Here is a 20,865-nt window from a genome sequence, read left to right on the forward strand (position 1 = left end):
AAAATACACAATGAGAAGGGAAAAAAGAATGAAAAAGAATTAAGCATGCCTACAAGATTTAGAAAATAACCTCAAAGAGGCAAATCTAGGTGTTCTTGAACTTACAATGGAGGAGGACAAAGAGGTTGGAGGAGAAAATTTATTCAAAGAAATGATGACAAAGAACTTTCCAAACCTACGGAAATATATCAATATTCAGGTACAAGAAGGTCATAGAACACAAAGCAGACTTAACCAAAATAATAATACCTCAGGGCATGTAATAATCATACACCCAAATGCTGAGAAACCTGGACTGCAACTCCTGGACTAAAGCCATCCTCCTACCTCAGCCTACCAATTAGCTAAGACTACAAGCGCGTGTCGCCACACTTGGCTAATTCTTTCTTGGTTTGTTTTCTAGAGACCTGCTTTCACCATGTACCCCAGTCTGGTCTGGGAATTCTGGTCTCAAGTGATCCTCCTGCCTTGGCCTCTCAGAGTGCTGGGATTGTAGGCCTAAGCCACCAAGCCTGCCCACATCTGGCTTTTAGCAATAGTGATGAAATTATTTAATGGAAAAAGAGCACATTAGTTTACAAATGATGCTTGGAAAACAGATAACCCACATACAAAAAAATAAAGTTGAACCTTCTAATTCAAATCATTTACAAAAACTAACTCAAAATACATAAAAGAAATTTAAGTCTAAGTGCTAGCACTATAGAACTCTAAAAATAAATGATAGGAAATACAATGTTACAAAGGTTAATTTCTATTAGTTTCTTAGACATAACACCAAAAGCAAAAGCAACCAAATTAAAATTCATAAATTCAACTTCATCAAAGTAAGCACTTTGTGATCCAAAGATCAAGGAAGTGAAAAGAAAACACCAGAATGGGACAATATATTGGCAAATTATGTGTCTAATGAGGAATGATCATCAAAAATATATTTGAAAATACAACTTAAAAATTAGACAAATAAGTAAATCAAAAATGAGCTAAACATCTGAATAGAAATTTCTGCCAAGAAATATATACAATAGCTGATAAGGAACAAGAAGAGAAAGAAAGAAGAAAAAAGTCTCCACACCTTTAGAAAATAAGAAAATGTAAAACATAATGAGATACCACTTCACACCCACTGGTTATAATCAAAAGACATATAATTAAAAGTTTTTGCAAAGATGTGGAGAATTGGAAACCCTCATACATTGCTAGTGGGAATGGAAAATGGTGCCACTATTGTGGGAAACACTCTAGCAATTCCTGAAAACCATAAAAATACTGGTAGCATATGACCCAGTAGTTCTACTTCTAGCCATATACCCAAGAGAAATCAAAATATGTTCATACAAAGCTTGTACATGAATGATAATAAACAATTTTATAATTATGTGAATAAATAATAACATTTGTGCATGTTAATAACTTTTGGCATTCATAAAAGTCAAAATTGAACAAAAGATGTCTAATAATTCACAAATCAATAAATGTATACATCCACATGATAGAATATTTGGCAATAAAAAGGAATGATGTCCCCATATAAGGAATACCATGGGTGACCCTTTTAAAACATTATGCTAAGTGAAAAATGTAACTCGCGAAGGACCACATAAATTATTATTCCATTTATCGAATTGTGCAGAAAAATAAAATTTATAGTCAAGGAAATTAAATTAGTAGTTGCTTAGGGCAGGTGGGATGGAGAAATTGAGGGTGGAGAGATGAAAGCTAAAGTGCACAGAGATTCATTTTGGGAGATAAAACTATTTGTTGTAGTGGTTGCACAATTCTTTGAGTGTCTTTTGAAACATTTAATTTTAATCAATCATTGGTTAAACTTTTGGCATACACATTACATATCAAGAAATTTTTACCAAAAAAATCTTTGATCCATGATACAGAAGAAATAATGACTCAGCTATGTAATTACTTTGTTTCCAGTTCTGTGTCATGGGACTGCAGACCCAGGAGCCTCTCACTTGCCACTATTTTTGACAGTCCCCTAACATATATTACATAACAGCTTACTTGCACATGCAAAGCCATGAAAATCAGCTGGAGTACAGCACTTAAAAACAGAAAAGGGACATTAAACAAACTTGAGTAAATAAGAGTGCATCTACCTTTGGCTTTTCCACTTAAAAACCACAAGCTCACATTGTTCAAATGCTGTATTAACTTTTACGTATACTAGTTGAATTTTAACCGGATTGATTTATCCTTGATTATAAGTATGAGAAATGACAGAGAAGACCAGCCACTGGAATAAAAAGCATTGCATCTCACTAGGATGGCTATGAAATGGACTTCAGTTCTTCTGCTGATGCAACTGAGTGCTTACTTTAGCTCCGGGTCTTGCGGGAAGGTGCTGGTGTGGCCCACAGAATACAGCCACTGGATGAACATGAAGACAATCCTGGATGAACTTGTCCAGAGGGGTCATGAGGTGACTGTATTGACACATTCTGTTTCCATTCTCGTTGATCCGAAAAAAGCAACCAATATTAAATTTGAAGTTTTTCCTACATCTGTAACTAAAAGTGATTTTGAAGATGTTTTCACACAACTGACCGATAAATGGACATATGATCTTCCAAAAGATACATTTTGGTCATATTTTTCAAAAGTACAAGAAATTGCATGGGGATTTTCTAAAGTTATAAGAAAGATCTGTAAAGATGCAGTTTTAAACAAGAAACTTATGACAAGGCTACAAGAGTCAAAGTTTGATGTGGTTCTTGCAGATGCCATTACTCCCTGCGGTGAGCTGCTGGCTGAGATACTTAAAACACCCCTTGTGTACAGTCTCCGCTTCTCTCCTGGCTACCAATATGAAAAGTCCGGTGGAGGACTTCTATTCCCTCCTTCCTATGTACCTATAGTTATGTCAGAATTAAGTGATCGAATGACATTCATGGAGAGGATAAAAAATATGATATATGTGCTTTATTTTGACTTTTGGTTCCAAACAATTAAAGTGAAGGAGTGGGATCAGTTTTACAGTGAAGTACTGGGTAAGTCATGTTTTTAATTGGTGGTTAGTCATTCCTGTCTTTCCTTATGCCTTGGAAGCTGAGCTTGTATGACTATGAATCAGACGAGTGTATGTTTTATAAATGCAATTATGAAATGAAAATATAAGATATATCAATCTCAGAAATACTATCAAAAATTATACGATCAGTTAGAACCTTGTGGCCACCCCTTCTACAGTATATCCATGCAGTCATAAATGTGCAAATTAAAGCACTTAGCATTTCTTGAAGCAATCTAGTAACTACTTTATTATACATTTTCTTCATCACTAACAAAAGTTAATGGACACATCAAGAAACAACTTGATGAAGGCAGACGTGTAGATTGAGGAGTTAAACATTGTTCTAGCACAACTATTAATGTAGCATTGAGGAAGTTGCTTCTCCTCATGTACCTTAATTTCATTATTTGGAAATTAAAATATTTTTTCTATAGAACCAAAACAATTCCTTAACAGCTGAGAGACAGGTCTGTCTCAGAAGGGAACAACTAAAATGTGAACTTTCCAATGTTTTCATGTTCCTTCACTAAAGGCTTGGAGATTATCTGTTTTAAAGCCTAAAATCTTACTGATGTGTAAACATCCAAGTTTGTGTCTATATTTTATTAAATTATATGTCTACATTAAGTAAAATCTAACCCAATGAGGGGTAGTAAATTCTATAGATTTCTACAATTTTTAAATAATTTTAGATTCCATGTATAAATATTATGTATTTATTCTTGAAATACTAATATTATTAAGATCTTCACATGAACCCAAAGAAGTAGTATGTACAAGGATTTCAACCATATTTTCACACAAACTCTTTATAAATTTGGAGAATAAACAAAGATCCTGAGACTACCTTCATAAATCATTGACACTATATTCAGTGCTTATTACAATGAAGTTTTCATGGGTTTGTTAGGATTAATTGATACCAGAGCTAAAAGACATGTGTAAATGTATATTTGTTAGTACAACAGCTTTAGAAAACAAGCAAATGCATGGGTAATTCCAGAGTGGCTCATATTTATAATTACTGATGATTGTGAATAAACTGATGTGATATTAGAGACATAGTCTTCTCTGAAAATTTTCTTAGCACTTTGCTTTTTTTATACAAACCTATGAGCAACATATATAGTACATGGGAGTTAAATCATGCCTGTACATAAATATGTGTATATGTTTGTTTTATCAAAACACAAACACTTTATATATCTTTGGCTACATTATTACAACTCCTTTCAGGAAATTACTTTTATATTCTCATGACAACTCTCTTGTGTTGTCTATGTTTTCTTTTCCTTCCCCCTTCAGGCAGACCTACTATGTTCTATGATACAATGAAGAAAGCTGATATGTGGCTTATTCGAACCTATTGGGATTTGGAATTTCCTCGCCCACTCTTACCTAATGTTCATTTCGTTGGCGGACTCCATTGCAAACCTGCCAAACCCCTGCCTAAGGTGAATATATTCCTACTTGTTTGGTTTTGTTTAATTATTGTAAGAGTTGAGGAACACTGTCCCTCACCAATATAAAGGCGTCCCCAAAATATTGACAGCAAAACTTAATGTTTACTTATTTCACTCCAGCATTGAAACCATTCCTCACTGAGATCCCAGAGTTTTACCTCTTAGAGCACCAAAGGGAAGGTTTACCTTATCAGAGCAGGTGTTTCCTGCCTTAGGCCAAGTCTGTAGGACACCTCAATAAAGCTGCCTGGGGAAACCTTTGCCTCAACCTCATAATTGCCTAACAGAGAAGCACAGAGAAAATGTGCAGTGCGTATATAATAAAAACCAAATAAATTCTATTACTTGTATCTGAGAAGTGAGCTTAGATTTCAGTTACAAAAGAATTCTTCCAGCATATAAAATAATACTCCTTAGGATGAAACACAACAACCAAATACATTTTACTTTAATATTCTACTTTTAACAGGAAAGGAGAAGTAAGCTTTTTAGTGCACTATCATATTAATGTAATCTGTTACAAGATATTTTTTGTCTACCTTCTTATTAGCACCAACATAAAACTGAAATCTTATTCAGAAATAAAACCCACTATTTATGTTGAATGCAAATTTTTAGGGTAATTTTCATAAGGGACTAAAGGAGAGGTAAGATTAGTGAAAATTCTAAGCAATCTAAACCTATTAATAAATTTCCCCATTTACTTTAAGGGAAGATGATAGGGCCAGTGAGAGAGGGAAGAGAGTAGGAGAAGGAGGATAAGGAACAGGACAACTGGTAGTAAAATAGTGATAATTACTATTGCTAGCCTTTACTACTAACTTGCATGATAATTTGAATTCAAGTTAAAAGTCGTGAAATGTGTTCTCTAATTATTATACAAGGTAATTATTCCACAAATTGCCAAATTTCCATTAAATACTAAGGTCTGAGTACTTTAAAATAGTAAGACATTTGGCAAAATATTGGAAGCTTATAGAATGCATGTACCTGTCAGTTTCAAAATATACATATATGAAAAAATACAAACAAAAAATAAATCAAGATGGCATATTCGATATCTGTGGCAGATATTCATAAAATAAATACTGGAAGTAATTTACATATATTAAGTGGGAAATATAAGAAACAGAGCATAAGAACAGAAGTATAAGAACAAAGTAGAAAACAGTATAAGAAATATAAGAACAGAGTAGGAAACGTCTATTCTGTTCATACCATATTACCACAATAATTTTACCAAAAAGTAATTAATCAGCCATAATGTAAGTTTTGTTGGAAACTAAGGGGCAAAATGATGAAGAGAACAAGATCACAATTTTTTCTGTGATTTCAATTTATATACAATAAGACACACTGGAAGCTCTGACTCCAGAAGGGAAGGGGTGGGAAGGAAACACACGTAACCTAAACATTTGTATCCCCATAATATGCTGAAATTTAAAAAAATTTAAAAATGGGGAAAAAATTTTTTAAATGGTTAAACAATTAAAAAAAGATTAAAATTTCCTAAACATATATCACATAAATAAATTGAGCTATATAAACAGAATAAAAATCATAATGAAAGCACATAAACTTTTAATTAGCAATATCCATGGACAGAGAGTATGGATGAAACTCAATATCTTTTTATCAATTTTTTATAGTATTACACAATTTCTTACATTGATCTTGTATTATTTTTACAAAGGTGTCACAGAATGAGATCAGTAATAAATCTGCAAAGAGAGGTTGTATTACTTCATACTGAATGAATGAAGGTTTTTATAGGCAGTCAGCCAGTGAGACAAAACATTGAACACAAGTTACAAGAAATGTAACCTGACTCACACAGAATACCTGGAAGCCCCATGTATTACATAGAATACTATTAAAAGTACAGTGACTCTACTATTAAAATTGATGTCAGTGGTTCAAACTATTATTTTTGTAAACAGCTTTTTTAAATAGAGAGTTCACCACAAGGATTAACATACGAAAGTTTACCTGTGATGTAGAAAAATCTTGATCATTATTTTGCAGAAAGAAACAATGAATTTAATAGGAAAGGAACAACAACAAAAAGAGAATATGATTTGGATGTGATGCCCAGGACACAATTGGTTCTACATTTATTTTTGCTCTTTCACCTCTTTCCTTTTTTTGTGGAGGGTGGGGGGTGTTGGTTGTTTGAATTTATTTGGTGGGAGAATACATTGAATGGTTTAGAATATTCCTATGTAGAATGTATTAATATTAAAAAATTGGCACACAATGGAAAACAAAAGTGAAGATCATTCTCAATCAAGTCCAAGCAAGCTCATATTCACCAAGAATTTTACACACTGTGAGTGAGCTACTCAGGAGAGTGACCAGATCTCCACGACAGCGAGGCCTGCTGTTCTCTCCCCTGTGACAAAGCTGCTCTCCGGGGGACACAGTGAGAGGACAAGGACAGTCCCTCCCTGACAGTTAGAACAGCAATTTCAAGTATAATTTCAGGATAAAAAGTGTCTCATACCTAAACAATGACCTAGGAAATATGATCATTCAACTGTGTACCTATATACCATCTTATTCTATATATAGAATTGGAACCCTTGGGACGATTTCACTAAAATTCTAAACCACAATATCATAATCCAGCATGTCAGTGACTATTAACCTTCACCTACTGTCTGTGTGCGTGTGTGGGAAAAGACTGGAAAATTCTGACACACTTGAAGTGAAGGAGAAAAGATTATAGACCTCAGGAAATGTGGATATAAAATCGTCCCAACTCTTAGTAAGATAGCCTCCTGGTAATAATCAGAGAATGACACCTATGTCTCCAAACCAAAAAATATCTATAGAAAAATGCCTGAAATGAACTAGCAATTTAGAATTACAACCAGATAGAATTAAAGCCTACTGAAGCCCTCTTTTAAAAAAGTAAATTATATTAGTAAATACAATAATATAGTTGAACAGTCTGGGTATAATATTTTCTAGCACCATCTCTCCAAACTACATTGCAATAGCTCCACTTCATTTCTTCCTCCAATACACATACATACATGCATACACATGCAAACACATATTTGCACAAAACCACAATAGATGCCATCTATCTCATAATACACATTACTTTCCAAATAAACTCAGTGATTAGCTCAGTTAAAAACTAGCCCTTGCTCTAATAATTCTTAATAATACCTGATTTTCTATTCTAGATGTTTCAAACAATTTTTTCAAATATGTTTCTTATACTGACACCCATTTGTGACGGAACACATTCTTTCTTCACAGGAGATGGAAGACTTTGTCCAGAGCTCTGGAGAAAAAGGTGTTGTGGTGTTTTCTCTGGGGTCGATGCTCAGTAACATGACAGAAGAAAGGGCCAATGTGATCGCTTCAGCCCTTGCCCAGATCCCACAAAAGGTTGGAGAAAGCGCCTAATGGTGGACAGCTACTGAATCCCTCTGTCCAACTTTGTAAAGAGTATAGCTGCACAAATTTTCTGTCAAAAGCGTTAGCTGTTAGGATAGCTCTACTTATCTCAAATATCAGCTCAAACACTAAAATATATATGGAAGATGCAACAATAGTAAATAGGACGGGTTTTCATTTGTAGTAACTTTGGCATTAACAGTGTGATCACAAGAAATATACTGAAAAGGTGCAGTAATGTTTTGATATTATTAAATATCATGGTATTGAAAGCATGTAAACAGACATCACTAAATTCTACCCTGTCATTTAATCCTGTTTAACAGACTTCCTGAGGGCTCTGTACACACTACAGATATTATCAGAAAGAAATTAAATTTTAGTGAGTGTCTGCACTAGCACAATAACAATCAGCAGGTATTAAGAAAAGTCTGCACTGCATTGCAGTTAAGGCTTCCCATGTGATCTCACCTTTTGTAACTCCTATAATTTGGAAAAGGCCTATTTGGTGTGCAGTCAGAGTTCTGTTCAGAGACAGGATGTTTGGGCTGAGAAATCACTACTCCAGGTACCCACCTAGCCAAGTCGAATTACAGAAAGAAAAACTTGCCTGCCTTGCTGGACAGGCGTGGATGTAATGTAAGACGCAGATGGGATCCTGCCCTAACAGCAGAACCTGTGCATTATAAAACGTGACCCCACAAGACTCTGACCAAACCACTAGACAAACACCGTCCTTTGGATTAAGAAAGGAGAATGGAATAAAGGAAATAATCAGAATTAAGGCAGGAATGGGAAGAGGATCAGAGACCCCTTCCATAAAATATAGTAGGAAAGTATTTCCCATTAATAATATATAGAATACATTTGCCCTCTATGTATATTCACAAATTACTTTTTAAATTTTCTATCTGACATAGAACTCCCCTAATGACCTGTGCTACTTTTTTGCTGAAAACTCAAAATACTTCAACACTAAAATAGCAAGTGGAAGGTAATCAGGTCTAAAATTTATTCAAGTTTATATGGATTGACCGGGGAGGTCTACAGTAAGCTTATTGTGGTACTGGCCATGGAAATGGCTTAGTTATAGTAGACCATATGAATCACTTCTGTAGCCTATCATCTAAGTGTTTATGATCTATTAAGTAAAATTTTAGCAAAATACAATTTTGGACTTTTTAACAGCTGTGTTGGTATTCATCGATTGACCACCAGCACAATTTTTCTACAATTAAAGAATATTCAAAACTAGAAATAGTGGTAACACTCCAAGTTTTGTCAAAAATTGCCAGTTGAACTTTTTCTTAGAAGAAGTGCTTAATGAATTCTACCTAACAGTGGTCATGCATGCTACCAATGCAGCATGGCTATCTTCCTCATAAGTAGCTCACCTGACAGATTAATTTTGTAATTGAAATAATGTCAAACTGGAAAGAAATTACTTATATAACAAGTACATATAACTGAACAACTATTATACTACATATGTTACTATATATACTATATATATTATTATACTATATATTCTATATACTATAGTATAACATATACTATTATATTACTGAAAAGCTTGAGGTGATAGCCACAATTCCCATGATTGCAATTTACACATTCTATGCCTGTATGAACATATCATGTGTAAATAAGTATAAATATTCACTGCCCAAGATAATTAAATATAAAATTTGAAAGAAGGATTAAACAGAATATTATTAAATTTAGAAGATAGAAGCTAGTAGAAAATGCACAAATAAAATAAATGCAAAGATCATTAGGATGTATGTGTTTTATATTACAATTATATTGACTGTCAATTTTTTCAAATACTTGAATTTACCATTGAAAGTAGCATTCATCTAAATTACTTAAAATTCTTTATATATCAAAGTGATTCTAACCATGAGCACATAAAATCCAGTTATTCTATTTATCTCAGAGTTTTAGTAGTTCATTACTTAACAAAATTGTTCTCATTTCTTCATCTTTTATAAGGAGGAGATTTAACTAGATGGTTGATAATCCATTTAGCTTAAACCTGCCATAACTTTGGAGTTCCTCCATGCAACAAGGTATTTCTTTTACCCCGACAGGTGCTATGGAGATATGATAGCAAGAAACCAGACACCTTAGGACCCAATACTCGGCTGTACAAGTGGTTGCCCCAGAATGACCTTCTTGGTAAGATACTGGAGAAAAAATACTGAATATGTGACTAACAGCCAATTAGAGTGATAGTAGGTCAACAGCAACTAACATATGGAATATTTATTTTTCAAAACTCAAAAATAGGCCGGGCGCAGTGGCTCACGCCTGTAATCCTAGCTCTCTGGGAGGCCGAGGCGGGTGGATTGCTCGAGGTCAGGAGTTCGAAACCAGCCTGAGCAAGAGCGAGACCCCGTCTCTACTATAAATAGAAAGAAATTAATTGGCCAACTAATACATATACAAAAAATTAGCCGGGCATGGTGGCGCATGCCTGTAGTCCCAGCTACTCGGGAGGCTGAGGCAGGAGGATTGCTTGAGCCCAGGAGTTGGAGGTTGCTGTGAGCTAGGCTGACGCCACGGCACTCACGCTAGCCTGGGCAACAAAGTGAGACTCTGTCTCAAAAAAAATAAAAAAATTAGAAAAAAAAAAAACTCAAAAATAAACTTAACTACATTATATTTATTTTCAAGCCTTAGGGGGAAGTTGGCATTTTATTACATACACTCATATGCTTGATGTGCAAAAACAAAGTATCCTTTTATGAGGTGTAATTGGTTATCAGATAATATTCAATAGCGTCCTGGGTTGTCTGTCTGTCTCCTATTTCTACACTTCACCCCTGTCCTTCTCCCTACTGCAAGGTTATTCCACTTGGCACTGAACAAGAACAGTTGCTCTTCCATTACCGGTGACCCTGCATTTACCATGGGAATAAATCCCAGGCTTTACTGTAATGTGCTCACACCCTCCCAGGGAAGCATGGCCTGTCCTTCCTCTGACCCCAGCCCTGCTCCCAGCACTCTCCCTGTGCCCTGGGCACTCACATGTCAGACTCCCTCACTGCATGTTGCTTTCAGAGAATGTGTTTTTATTAATACATGCACAATCTTTTCCTTGTCTTCTTCCTTTTTTATATTTCACACATTTTATTTCTTTTACACAAAATATGCCTTTGCATCTTTTCTGCTCACTAATCTTGTATCCATTTTTCCATGCTCGAGTCCCACACCATTTCTTCCATGCAGGCCTCACTTTCCTCTCCAGCAACAGTAGGTGCTTCCTCCTCTGAAATCTGACAGCAATTTCAGGGCAGTGTCTGGGTGTTCTAACCTGTTACCTAGAAAACATTACCACTTTCAGTGTCCTGTGTTGTGCATTTCCCATTTTATTCCTAGGACTCATAGTGAATAATTCTCCTGATATTCACCCAATTCTAGGTCATCCAAAAACCAAGGCTTTCATAACTCATGGTGGAGCCAATGGCGTCTATGAGGCCATCTACCACGGGGTCCCCATGGTGGGCATCCCTTTGTTTGGGGATCAACCAGACAACATTGCTCACATGAAGGCCAAGGGGGCAGCAGTTAGAGTGGACTTCAACACAATGTCAAGTACAGATTTGCTCAGTGCTTTGAAGACAGTCATTAATGACCCTATGTGAGTATACTAATTCTTTTAATAAGTGGTATTGATAGATATGTTCTCTTGTCAACAAGAAAGATGAGATTCATCCCTTTTTCACTGAATTAATATTGAAAGAATTTAAATTATATAACCAATGTAAAATCTGCTTTTATTTTCCACCATTTATTTCATGCTTGCGTTGAAATCTATAAATGTAATGGGTAAACAATTAATGAAAAAATCTTCTACATAAACATAACTTCCAATATATAGATGAGTGTAAAAAAAGATAAATTTTAAAAAACAAGACAGAATTCACAGTTAAAAAAGGTAATGAACTTATAAATATGATAAAATATTTTAATCCAATTCCTAAAATTTCTGAATATGTCACTTTCTTCTTGCCCTCAAATTTACTTTGATATTTTCATTACTTTAATAGTTTTGATAATGAAATATAATTTACAATGAGTAAAATTCACCTATTTAGAGCATAAAATTTAAATATTTTTAGTATTTTTAAAGCATCATGAAGCTATCACCAAAATATAATGTTATAACTTTTGTGTCAACCCCAAAGAAACTTCATAGGCCATAGATGTCTTTTCCAATAAGACCCTAACGCCAGGTAAAGACCAATTTGTTTTTGTCTCTATGTATTACCCTTTCTAGAATTCTGACATAAATGGAATAATGCAATTTATGCTGTCTTATAAATAGTTTTTTTTTTTCCACAGGGACTATTGTTTTTAGTTTTATCCATGTTGTTGTATTTATCAGTATTTTGTTCCCTTTATTACTGTATAATGTCTTTAGGTATATGAATACACCATAGTTAATCCATCTATTTAACAGCTCAGGAATATTTTGTTTGTTCCAGTTATAAACATTGTTATGCACATTTTTGTGTGAAAATATGTTTTTCGTATTATCACAGTAGAAATTATTAGTGGAATTTCTTGGTCCTATGGCAAATTTTATTTGTGAAAAACTGCTGAATTATTCTCCAATGTTCATGCCCCATTTATCATTACTAACAGCAGTACAGGAGGGTTTCACTTCCTTCATACTGTTTCCACTTCTCATCTGTCTTTTCATTACAGCCATTATAGTGTGAGTAAAGTAGTCTCTCATTAGTCTTAATTTGTATTTCTCTTATGGCTAAAGGTTGAGCATCTCTGCTTACTGGTCATTCCCATATCTTCTTTGGAGAAAATTCTATTTCAGAGAGTGAAGACAGAAAAGTAGAATAGAAGCAGAGACTTCTCAGGGGCCATTTCAACCACCAGGACACAATTCCCTTTGAAAACATCAAGATGCTCATTCTCAGATTGCATTTCCACTGCCTTACTTACAGCACATGGGATGAATCATAATATTTCTTCTGCTAGAAAGACACTAGCTTTTGCACCTGGACTCGCATTTTCCCTTTAAACAAAATTTTTAATGATAAAATTCCAATTTAAAATTCAAACTGGCTATGATGACCCAAAACATTCAAATTCTATGTCAATATTGTGACATTTCCCTTGAGTCATTTGGATGACACTTTTCCAAAACCATTCATGAATTTGATGTGGGTAGCCAATAAGCTTATTTTCAAAGTTGGAATATTTATGACTTTTTTTCCAGGTATAAAGAGAATGCTATGAAATTATCAAGAATTCACCATGATCAGCCAATGAAGCCCCTGGATCGAGCAGTCTTCTGCATCGAGTTTGTCATGCGCCACAAAGGAGCCAAACACCTTCGGGTTGCAGCCCACGACCTCACCTGGTTCCAGTACCACTCTCTGGATGTGCTTGGGTTCCTGCTGGCCTGTGTGGCCACTGCTATATTCGTCATCACAAAGTGTTGTCTGTGTTTCTGCTGGATGATTGCTACAGCAGGAAAGAAGAAGAAAAGGGAATAATTAGATCTAGGTTTGAAGCTGAAATCCCTGAAAGATGGGAATCCTTCAGTTGATTGCAGCAAGAAGAGTTTGTGATGTAAGGTTACCTTCCTCTTGTGACCACTTGCCTTTTCAGGATGTAGTTTGTCAAATCAAAGTTTGTTTATGTCACAGTTGATACTTTGTTAAAAGTTAGAAATATTTTAATGTGAAGAGAAAAGACAAGCTGGGGGAAAAGTAAAAAAATTAAATATGATATGGGTTTATGTAGACATGTACTATTCCAATTCAGAAATCATATCGAAAATATTTATCAACCTTTTTCATTTCCATATTGTACCTGAACATGAGACCATCAATACTTCCTGGCTTAGTTAATATTGTTTTACAGATGCTTAAAATTCTTTCCATCATTTAGGTATAATATTTCATTGTTTTAATTTCTGTTGAAAACTGTCCAAGCCTTACACACTGCTCACAACCCTGACTGGTGTGCTCTGCTGGGTCAGGCTCTCAGAGTTAAAATGTGCTTCTTCTGCATCCCTGGGAGCCCAGACTCACAGGAACTGCTAGATTGCGAGTGGGAGGACCCAGATATGCAATCAAGGCAACAACACTATTGGGCAGCTCTTCCCCAGGGCTTTAAAAACTCCCCTCCCATTCTTGGGGAGATTCCTGCAAAAGACCTCTGAGACCTCAGTTAAATCATAGGACCTTACTGCAATATGTTGATGACATTCTACTTGTCGGCACTGCAAAAAAAGGCATCCAACAAGAGCACTATTCTAACTCTAAACTTCCTGGCTGTATCCAAGGAATCCAAGTATATCTAGTTCTTGGCTGTATCCAAGGTATCCAAGAAAAAGGATAAGATTTTACAGCGTTCAGTTAAATATCTTGGGTTCAGGTTTTCCCAGTGACAGAGAAACCTGCCCCCTGATTGGACGGAGGCCCTTGGCAGAGCAGCCAGATCTCTCAGTTGACAACAGCTGTGGAGTCTGAGACGTGGCCAGTTTCTGTCACATCTGGATTCCTAAGTTGGTACTTATTGCTAAGCCTGTGTAAGATGCCTTAAGGGGAGGAGTTAGAGTTAGAGTTAGAGTTAGAGTTAGAGTGAACAAAGGGGGGGATGGACAAAGGGCTTTCTGAAATATCTAGGAATAACTCTTGAGTGCCCCAGCATTGGGGCTCCCAGATATAGGAAAACCTTTTGATCTTTTTGTGCATAAGAAACAAGGACTGACTCTAGGAGTGCTGACTCAGCACCTGAGAAATATTAAGATACCCATTGCTTATTTCTCAAAGCAATTGGACATTGTCACAAACGGATGACCTTCTTGCATTCGGGCTATTGCTGCCGCTTCTTACCTGAGTCAAGAGGCAGAGAAGATTACAATAGGCCAGCCCAGGACTCTGCAAACCCCACTGTGTGTTCCCCTTACTGGAACAGACAGGAGAATACTGGCTGGTCTCTGGGAAGCTAGAGAGATATCAGACCATCCTTGTGGATACACGAAATATAACACTGAGAGCAGTCTCTACCTTAAATCCTGACACCTTAATTCCCCAAATGCCATCTGAATGTGTGCATGACTGTTTACAAGTAATTGAATGAGTTGATTCTAGCCAGCTGGATCTGACGCACCCCTAGGAAAACACAGACCTAGAGATATTTCCGATGGAAGCAGCTTTATGGACCAGGGACAATGGAGAGCTGGGTATGCAGCGATAACCCATCAGCACATATTAGGGCTGAAGTCCTCCCTTCTGGAACCTTGACACAGAAGGCAGAACTCGCAGCCCTTGTCTGGCACTTCAACTAGATAAAGGCACACAAGTGACCATTGCCTGGACTCCAGGTATGCTTTTCTTGTTGTTCAGGTGCATGGAGCCATATGGAAAAAAGGGTGCAAAACCGGGTGCAAGTGGTCAAGCTAATGGTCTTAAGCACCCAATACCAAACTTTAAGGCCAGTAATAGTGAAATAAAATATACAAAATAAATCCTAGCCTTGCAAGATGCCGTTTTAGCCCCCGAGGAAGTAGCTGTAGTTCAATGCCTTGGTATGCAGCAGACAGACGGCTGGTGGCAAGGGCCATCATCAGGCTAGATGATCACCCTAGAGCCAACCTGGAAGGGACCCTATACTGTGATATTGGTTACCCCCACTGTGGTCAAAGTAGCAGGTGTCACCCCATGGATCCACCATTCCCGAGTGAAGCAAGCCGAGACAGATGTTGCAACCAGTCATTGGACGGTGCAACGAGGTCAACAGGACCCGCTGAAGATCCAGCTCAGACACTTGTCTACAAGTTGGCCCTGAATATGGCTGGACTCAATGGGACCACTGGTCTGGACTGTCATGGGAATTGGACTCGGGGCCTTCGCCCCAAGAGACTGGACTAACTTGCTTTGGTAATCCTTTTCTGGGTTTATATGGGGTGCCTCTGTGTTCTTGGTTGGGGCTCTCTGGGGAAGAATATGTAAACCAATCAGGAATTGTAACTACCTAAGTCAAAGGGCTATGGTAACCATGGGGCCCAATGTAGTTATTAGATTCATAGAGAGGTTGATGCCTCTGTGTAAACTGATACGGGCATCAAAAGTGGGGAATGATGCAGAAAATGTTGGGTGCCGGGAAGCGGCCATCTCCCTGTTGGTCTGCATCTCTGCAGGCCAGTGCTGCACATGGCCAGTTGGAGGACACACTGCTGGGGCCAGGCCCCACAGCACACAGCAGTCCTGGACCCCGAGTGCCGCCGGGACTCCGCATGCCGGAATGCCCCCAGACCCACGGGCCACTGCCTATTTCCTGCCGTGCTGCTTGGGTGATCCTGATTGGTTACTTTTTGAATCCCACTGTTGTTGATTGGATGTTAAAGCCTGTTGCTGATTGGATGTTAAAGCTTCTAGTTGATTGGACGCTTTTGAGCCCTACCAAGGGTATAAAAGCAGGGGCAGAAGGGCAGGAAGGGGGAGGACATCGGAAGACACGAAGAGAGCTGTAACACTAGGTGTGCTGAGCCTGCTATAGAAGAATAAAGGCTTTTCTCCGACTCCTTGTGTGCCGCTCGGTTCTTTCCCCAGTCAAATGAATAAGAGCTGTAACGCTAGCTGTACACACTGCCACATCATCATAATGAACCGCATCATGGCATTTGTGCAAAACCGGGTGCAAGTGGTCAAGCTAATGGTTTAACCACCCAATACCAAACTTTACCAGACACAGATCCCCTGGTAAAATCAAGGATTTGATTAGCTAATAAGACCAGTGGGGAATGAAGTAGATAGATTAAAGATGGCTCCTATAGACCTAAAATGGAGTCAGTCTTGCTCCAACTATTAGTAAAAGTCCTGATGTAGGAAAGTTCCCAAAGGAGGGAGGAGAAAGTCGAGGAGGCCTGTTCTCAAAAAGAATAGAGAGCTCCAGTTCCTAAATGTCCCTTAGTGTAACTTTCCATTGTTCGCTTAACTAAGGGCTAACCGCAGAGCTCTGCTTCTGTGATTGCTTGCTTGCATAGCTGCCAGCCCGCAGGGCATAAGAAAAAAGGCAAAGGGCTTTGTTCGGGGCTGTTTCTCCTTTCTTGCATAGAGTGGAGACAAACCCTGTGCAGGTAAAGATAAACTAATTTGGTTGATTGGATTCTCGTGTCCGAGTCCCCTGATCTGCTGGTTTACAACAACTCCGCCCCTCCAAGGGCAGGATGTGTCTAGCTGGTATGAAGTGCACACCCCACGGCTGCTGGGGAAGCGCTGCCCAAGGCCACCGAGGGTCTCAGACCAGAGAGTGACTTATCAGACTACTCAACCATTCCAGGCATGGGGTCTGTCCCTTCACAGGAAATGACAGAGGCCCCGTCCAAGCTGAGGGCCTTCCATCACTTGGACAGATCTCAGACCAGAAAGCGGTTTCCATGGCTGCTCTGCCCTTTCACAGTTAGGTCTGTCCCTCCAGCGGGAGGCACCGGAAACTGAGTCACCGCAGCAAAGGGGCAGCCACAGGTCTTGGCTTAATTAGCAATCACCTTCAGTACTCGACCCTTCCAGGATGGAGGGGGGTGTCTGTCCCTTTGACCCAAAACTCAGGCCGCTGGGTGGGATGGGTGTCGCTCAAGATTGCATGGCAACTCACTCAGGAAAGTGGCTTCTCTCCTTTTTCCACCCCTTCAAGGGTGGAGTTTTCCCTGCTGGTGAGAAAAGCCAGAGGCTGGATTGGGACAGGAATGCTCAGAAAGCGACTTCTCTTGTCATCCCCTCCTCGAAGGGAGGTCTGCTCTCCCTGGCAGGGGAAGGGGCGTGGCCTGAGTCTGAACATGGCAGCTGCCCACCTACAGAGAGCCAGCACTGCAGGCCACAGTTCGGTGGGTGGCATGTGCTGCTTTGGCTCCCTGTCTCTAAGCCTGCTGAGCCCCGTGCTCCTTGACTCGCTGACTCACAGCTGTTCAGAAGGAGAGGTCTGTACTCCCTACCATGCTGAGCCAGTTGCATCTTTGGCACTTTACAAGGGCAGAGCCTTCTTTTTGGGGTCCGCCTCCCTTGTTCTGGTCCGGGGGTGGGAACCAGAGACGACGTGACTATCTGCGAGCTCCGTCCTGAGGACCCCAGAAGTGTCCACTCAGACCAGTCCCTGCCCCGTGCAGTGTGGGCCCAGCTCAGCGCACTGGAGAGTTCAAAGTGGTTCCCCTTTTTTCCTCTTCTCCACACTGCACTTCACCTCCTGCTACAACTTCGCGCTGACTTCAGGTGCGTCCCTGCCTGAGTGGATGTGGAGTCGGTGGAGGAAGAGTCGTCCCCCTGTGGGTCAGACCACACTGCCCCCGCCAGTCAATGGGCGTGGCTGTCCCACACTCTGTTCTTACAGTTCATCTCCCACTCTCCAGACTCTGTGGTTGATTTTCTGACTCACTTTGTTTATTCCAGCGCTGCTCATCCCGGCTGCTTCTCTGCAGGTCCAGGATGCTGATCCTGTGGGAGAGGGAGCCACTGCGTGTAGCTTTCCACGTCCTTCACCTCCTCCTGTGGGAGCAGAGAGCCAGGTGGTCACCCCTAATCCACCATACTCTGACCCCTGAACTAATTATTAAAAATCAAACAGAAATTCTGGAGTTGAAAAAGTCAATTGACCAAATAAAAGAAAGCATCAAAGTCTCCTAACACCAGAAGTGATCAAGCAGAAAAACAAATTAGTGACCTTTAAGTAGGTTATATGAAAATACACAATGAGAAGGGAAAAAAAGAATGAAAAAGAATTAAGCATGCCTACAAGATTTAGAAAATAACCTCAAAGAGGCAAATCTACGTGCTCTTGGACTTACAATGGAGGAGGACAAAGACATTGGAATAGAAATTTATTCAACGAAACGATGACAAAGAACTTTCCAAACTTACGAAATATATCATTATTTAGGTACAAGAAAGTCATAGAACACCAAGCAGATTTAACCCAAATAATAAATACCTCAGGGCATTTAATAATCATACACCGAAATGCTGAGAAACCTGGACTCCAACTCCTGGACAAAAGCCATCCTCCCACATAAGCCTACCAATTAGCTAAGACTACAAGCGCATGTTGCCACACTTGGCTAATTCATTCTTGGTTTGTTTTCTAGAGACCTGCTTTCACCATGTACCCCAGTCTGGTCTGGGAATTCTGGTCTCAAGTGATCCTCCCGCCTTGGCCTCTGAAAGTGCTGGGATTGTAGGCCTGAGCCATCAAGCATGCCCACATTTCTGGCTTTTGGCAATGGTGATGAAATTATTTAATGGAAAAAGAGCACATTAGTTTACAAATGATGCTGGGAAAACAGATTATCCACATACAAAAAAATAAAGTTGAACCTTCTAATTCAAATCATTTACAAAAACTAACTCAAAATACATAAAAGAAATTTAAGTCTAAGTGCTAGCACTATAGAACTCTAAAAATAAATGATAGAAATTAACCTTTGTAACGTTGGATTTCTTATTAGTTTCTTAGACATAACACCAAAAGCAAAAGCAACCAAATTAAAATTTCTCAATTCAACTTCATCAAAAAAGCACTTTGTGCTCCAAAGATCCAGAAAGTGAAAGAAAACACTAGAATGGGACAATATAGTCACAAATTATGTGTCTAATGAGGAACAATTATCAAAAATATATTTGAAAATACAATTCATAAACAAATAAGTAAATCAAAAATGGGCTAAACATCTGAATAGAAATTTCTGTCAAGAAATATATACAATAGCTGATAAGGAACAAGAAAAGAAAGAAAGAAGAAAAAAGTCTCCACACCTTTAGAAAATAAGGAAATGTAAAACATAATGAGATATCACTTCACTCTCACTGGTTACAATCAAAAGATATATAATTAAAAGTTCTTGCAAAGATGTGGAGAAACAGAAACCCTCAAACATTGCTGGTGGCAATGGAAAATGGTGCCACCATTGTGGGAAACACTCTAGCAATTCCTCAAAACGGTAAACATACAGGTAGCATATGACCCAATAGCTCTACTTCTCGGCATATACCCAAGAGAAATCAAAATATGTTCATACAAAGCTTGTACATGAATGATAATAAACAACATTATAATGATGTGAATAAATAATAAATAACATTTGTGCATGTTAATAACTTTTGGCATTCATAAAAGTCAAAATTGAACAAAAGATGTCGTTTAATTGACAAATGAATAAATAAAATGTGCATATCCACATGGTAGAATACTATTTGGCAATAAAAAGGAATGATGTCCCCATATAAGGAATACCATGGGTGACCCTTTTTAAACATTATGCTAAGTGGAAAATGCAACTCGCGAAAGACCACATAATTTATGATTCCATTTATCGAATTGTACAGAAAAATAAAATTTATAGTCAAAGAAATTAAATTAGTAGTTGCTTAGAGCAAGTGGGATGGAGAAATTCAGTGCGGAAATTAAAGCTAAAGTGCACAGAGATTCATTTTGGGAGATAAAACTATTTGTTGTAGTGGTTGCACAATTCTTTGAGTGTCTTTTGAAACACTTAATTTTAATCAATCATTGGTTAATCTTATGGTATACACATTACATATCAACAAATTTTTGCCAAAAAAATCTTTGATCCATGATACAGAAGAAATAATGACTCAGCTGTACAATTACTTTATTTCTACTTTTGTGTCATGGGACTGCAGACCCAGGAGCCTCTCACTTGCCACTATTTTTGACAGTCCCCTAACATATATTATGTAACAGCTTACTTGCACCGCAATGTCATCAAAATCAGCTGGAGTACAGCACTTACAAACAGAAAACGGACATTAAACACACTTGAGTAAATAAGAGCGCATCTACCTTTGGCTTCTCCACTTAAAAACCACAAGTTCACATTGTTCAAATGCTGTATTTAGTTTTACGTATATGAGTCAAATTTTAACTGGATTGATTTATCCTTGGTTGTAAGCATGAGAAATGACAGAAAAGAAA

The 20,865-nt window shown here is 38.1% G+C and overlaps 1 protein-coding gene across 1 annotated transcript; it reads left to right on the forward strand.

Annotated features, from left to right (window-relative positions):
* The first annotated feature begins 2,221 nt into the window (after positions 1–2,221).
* LOC142864735 (UDP-glucuronosyltransferase 2B4-like) lies at positions 2,222–16,462 on the forward strand. Its single transcript, XM_075997843.1, has 6 exons — positions 2,222–3,005; positions 4,334–4,482; positions 7,762–7,893; positions 9,996–10,083; positions 11,329–11,548; positions 13,148–16,462. Exons 1-6 carry the CDS (start codon positions 2,282–2,284, stop codon positions 13,425–13,427), a joined length of 1,593 nt encoding a protein of 530 aa, XP_075853958.1. The 5' UTR covers positions 2,222–2,281; the 3' UTR covers positions 13,428–16,462.
* The last annotated feature ends 4,403 nt before the right edge of the window (positions 16,463–20,865 follow it).

This window comes from Microcebus murinus, chromosome 26 (assembly GCF_040939455.1).
Source record: "Microcebus murinus isolate Inina chromosome 26, M.murinus_Inina_mat1.0, whole genome shotgun sequence".
Taxonomy (NCBI): Eukaryota; Metazoa; Chordata; class Mammalia; order Primates; family Cheirogaleidae; genus Microcebus; species Microcebus murinus.